General features: G+C 40.1%; 1 protein-coding gene across 1 annotated transcript; it reads left to right on the top strand.

Moving 5' to 3' along the window:
• Nucleotides 1-1327: 1327 nt before the first annotated feature.
• On the top strand, nucleotides 1328-3643 carry LOC134857039 (uncharacterized). Its single transcript, XM_063873380.1, has 3 exons — nucleotides 1328-2194; nucleotides 2510-2731; nucleotides 3638-3643. Exons 1-3 carry the CDS (start codon nucleotides 1328-1330, stop codon nucleotides 3641-3643), a joined length of 1095 nt encoding a protein of 364 aa, XP_063729450.1.
• Nucleotides 3644-4483: the final 840 nt, after the last annotated feature.

The raw sequence follows: 4483 nt of genomic DNA, 5'->3' as shown, positions 1-4483 counted from the left end.
GGAAAAAAAATAACCTCGGCGAAGAGTGAATGATAGATTAAAAAGTTTGTTTTAAAAATACAAACAAAAAATTTTTAGATCATTTTTATTTTTCTCAGAATAGTCTTAATTTTTATTTTTTCTTTTCTCATCTTAACAATGAGTTTTCTTACATTTGAGTTAAAATGGCATGGGTTGTAGCTGCAAGCTCTCTATTTCATAGCTTGAATACCTTACGACCAGCAGAGAAAGCGGAACTGGACGAACTGGTATACGCTGAATCGGGATTATCGCTGAATCCTCATACCGTGAGGAAGAGACAAAATTTACAGACTCTTCTGGAAGAGCATCCTCTGGTGGACAAGGAGATAATTCTTTGGCACGACGTATTGAATAACAGTTTGTCGAAACACCGAACCAATGCCAACACGCTTTATCCTCTGGACGATTTAATTTCGTATTTGCAATCAAAGCGACATCGGTTTAAGGCGATTATATATTGCAGAAGAACCAGAACGACAGATATCTTTGATTCTCTGATGCGTACAGGGATCTTGATATTCCCAACAACGAAATTGATCTCGAGAGGCAAGAGGCAGGATCCCGCTTTGGTGAGACAATTTCTGGAAGTTCATCAATCGAGCGAACTTGAGTTGAAGTCATTGCGAGTTGTGCTGACACATAGAGAGAACTTGCCCGGGATATTCTCAAAGATAAGAGCGCGGACTCAGAAACCATCACAAGGACGACGCAAGGCGAAGGCACGCAGAGAGGAAACAACGACTGACGTCTCTCTACCATCGGCTGAAAGGGCGCGGATTGGGTAAGTGAATCTACTGTGTGAATTATCCTGCTGAGAGCCGCATGAGTTTAAGTGCTCGTGGCCTGCAGGATAATGACCGCCGTAGTTTTGCCCCCACCGATGCTGAGATGGATACTCAGGAAAAAACAAACTTGGAAAATAGTTTTGAATTACCTGAAGTATTCAAATAAATTAAACAACAATTTCCATCGATTGAAGTTTTTACGGAAATGTCAAAGCAATGACATAATACCAGATTTTTTGAGATTTCGGGTGCCAGAATATGGAGTTTTTTCGGACCAAGCGGTGCATAGCTTTCAATTAAAACTCCTAAGAACAGAGATAAATCAGGCAAGGTCAGAAGAGAAGAAGATAGACGATGATCTAGCTAAGGCAAGAGAGGTAGTGCGGAGAGGGATAGATGAACAATGGTGGCCCTCAATAGCATTTTATCTAAAGCTCCAGGCTAGAATTGCTATCCATGACATCAAGGATAGACATGAAAAGAAGTTAAAAAAGCTAGCAGAGCGGCAGGACAGACCGTTAATGAAAGTGAATGACAAATCGGTCAGAGCACTAGATGGCATTGAGCTACCCAAGTGGGTTCATGAAGTGTTAGGTTTTGGCCCAAAGCACCCGGTGAGGGATCGTTTCAATGAACTTCACTTTCTTGCGGACATTGATAATTTTTTATCTGAGCTTAAATCGCAAAAGGTACCAGGTGAAAAATTATGTGAAATTGAAGCTGCTGCAAAATCATACACTAAACGTGTGCGGCAAACACCGTCGGATAGAGGGATTGAGAAAGCCAGGAAGTATTTGAAGGACAATGGTCTCTTGGCAGTCCCATTCGATAAAGGTGTTGGCTTCTGTGTAATGAAGAAAACGACATATGAGGCTAAACTAACTGAGCTGCTGCAATCGGAACAATTTAGCGAAAAACCAGGTTTAACTGATAGTGTTGTTATGAAAATTGAGAAAGACATCAACAAAGAACTGTTGGCCATGAAAAAGAAAGATGAGATCGATGAGGCACTGTATAGTAGGCTTAGGTCCACGGGAGGGCAGCCAGCTCGATTATATGGATTGGCTAAAGTACATAAGAAAGGAACCCCTCTCCGTCCCGTACTGTCACTGCCAGGGAGCTCATATGAACATCTAAATAAAACTTTGGCCAAATTTTTTGACAACATTGAGGGGGCAAACATTGAGACAAACACACAAATGGCTCGGGAGATCATAGAGAACATAGATCTAGACTATAATGAGAGTACTATCTCCCTGGATGTCAAAAGTTTGTACACTAATGTCCCACTAAAGGAGGCAATAGATATAGCACTGAGGAAACTGTACGAACAAACTAGTCCTCCTAAACTGGCACGCGGAACTATGAAGAAATTGTTGAACATGGCTGTAAGTAAGGTGCACTTCAAATGCAATGGTTTATGGTACGTACAAAAGGATGGGTTGGCAATGGGTGCATCCCTTGCTGTCATTCTTGCCAATTTATGGCTAAAGGAGTACGAATATGCATTAATGAAGGAAGTACCTGCGTTGACACAGCTAAATGAAAACCGGAATGGCCTATGCCCTGATTGCGAGCGGAGGGTAACATACAGAAGTAAGGGGATCGAATGCGAAGCTTATTTAAATTGGTACCATTTAAAGTGTAGTAATGTATCCGACAAGGAATATGAGCAAATCTCAGAAATGGTTTGGTATTGTAAGAGATGTAAAGAGCAGCGAGATCAAGAAAAACCAACAGAAAATGTCAAAGCGTTCCTAAGATATGTAGATGATATAGTGAGGACGGTAAAGGGGGATCCAGATATAGTGTTAAAAGCAGCTAATGAGCTCCACCCCAACTTACAATTCACTATCGAAAATCCGGATTCGAACGGAGACTTAGCCTTTCTAGATTTGAACATTAATGTGGACTCACGAAAAAAGGTAACATGTGGATGGTATCAAAAACCAACGGATACTGGGACTATCCTTAACTTCAGAAGCTGCGCTCCATTGCAATATAAATGCAATGTAGTTGAGGGTACTGTTCATCGGATTTTTAGAAGTACATCAACATGGGAAAACTTCGACAAGGCAATGAAGATTAATAAAGAACAATGGGTGGATAATCAATACCCTGAAAAATGGTCAGATGGTGTCGTATTAAGAACGTTGAATAAGATCATCGACCGAAAAACTGACACACGAACAACGGTAACATCAGTCAAGAAAGATCCTTTAAAGGTCAGTGCACCCATTATAACATTACAATACCGGGGTAATGCATCGGAGTGGTTTGCTGCCAAACTGCGTCAAAACGCCGGAGCCCAAGTGATATTTACTACGAGAAAGCTCAAGACTTGCCTACCGTCCCTTAAATCTCCCTTTGCGAAAGATTTGAAATCCAGAGTGGTCTACAAGCTCACATGTAGTGGATGTAATTCCACCTATGTTGGACAAACGGTCCGGCATTTGACAAACGGTCCGGCAATTGTAAAATTATAGTACATGTTTAAACATGACTAAAAATTGCAATTTTTGAAAAAATAAACTGACATGTCAGTTTGGATAAAACATCAAATCGAAAAATTATGACTGAAGTAACAAAAAAGTATGGAATTTGTCAAAATCGATGAAATAATGATTACGTAATAACAGATGTATGAATGTGATTGGTTAAAAATTTCTAACATGTTCTTTTTGAATTTCATACATGATCTTTGATCATTTTATTGTAAATAAAAAATTTTATATCCTGACGATGCACAAAATGTGCGAAAACGTTTGAATTAACAATTTTAAAAAATTCTTATACTATTAATATAGTAAATAGTAGTTGCCCTGTTTTAGGATTGACCTCGTGGTCTGGGGATGCTGAGACCCAGCCATGAGATCACTAATTTTGCATGTAAACAAGTTAATTCGTAACGTTTTTTTTCGATCCGATGTTAGCAAGACCACCAAAAAAACTGGCTTTTTTAGAGACGGTGACAAGCATGTAGAGCTCTGTTTAGACGTTGGCCAGTCGTCTTAGAGCCTAGCTTTTTTTTCACCGTGAATAGCTTTTTAACCTAGTTAAGACCGAAATTACACGTTCCAGGAGGGTGGGGGGATTGGCCGTCCCCTCGTTCTCTGAGAGGTTTGTGACCAAAAACAGTTAAAGATATATATAAAACCAAAAGAAAAGTAGTATAGTACCCAAGAAAAACAAAAAATATAAAACATAGCCGAAAAAATCAAAAAGAGTAAAAAAAAAAAATCAGTAGAAATCATCCCCCCAGCCAAGATGTGATCCGACCCTCCCGTTTGATGTTGATAGATATATTGTTGTTACACGCATTTATATCAATCAGGATCGTTACGATCATTTTTGTAGCCCGTTTGTGAGGCTTGTACTGTAGGGTTGTTTGAGTATTGAAGCACGTTAATGCTAATTTGCGCTCAATCCGGGAGGGCTCTGCTGATTTGCACTGAATCCGGAGGGGTCTTGGTAGAAGACTGATCCGGCAAGCAGTACAAGGAGCAACAAGAAGGGGCTCAATGACAACGACAGTCGACTGTTGGGTATCGTTAACAAGTTTTTTATCCCTTTTGGTACAAAAAAATAAGATAGTAATCTGTGGGGGGCTCGACAGTGCTGCACTGTAGTGACCCTTCACCGAACTGCAAAAATCCGAGTTAAGCACCTTAATTCGG

This window comes from Symsagittifera roscoffensis, chromosome 1 (assembly GCF_963678635.1).
Source record: "Symsagittifera roscoffensis chromosome 1, txSymRosc1.1, whole genome shotgun sequence".
In the NCBI taxonomy this organism is placed as follows: domain Eukaryota; kingdom Metazoa; phylum Xenacoelomorpha; order Acoela; family Convolutidae; genus Symsagittifera; species Symsagittifera roscoffensis.
This window is presented reverse-complemented; position numbering and strand designations above follow the sequence as displayed.

Coding starts and splice junctions, on each gene's coding strand:
- LOC134857039 (XM_063873380.1), top strand. CDS start 1,328: ATGAAAGTGAATGACAAATCGGTCAGAGCACTAGATGGCATTGAGCTA. Junction 2,195..2,509: donor AGAAATTGTTGAACATGGCT/GTAAGTAAGGTG, acceptor TGGTATTGTAAG/AGATGTAAAGAGCAGCGAGA.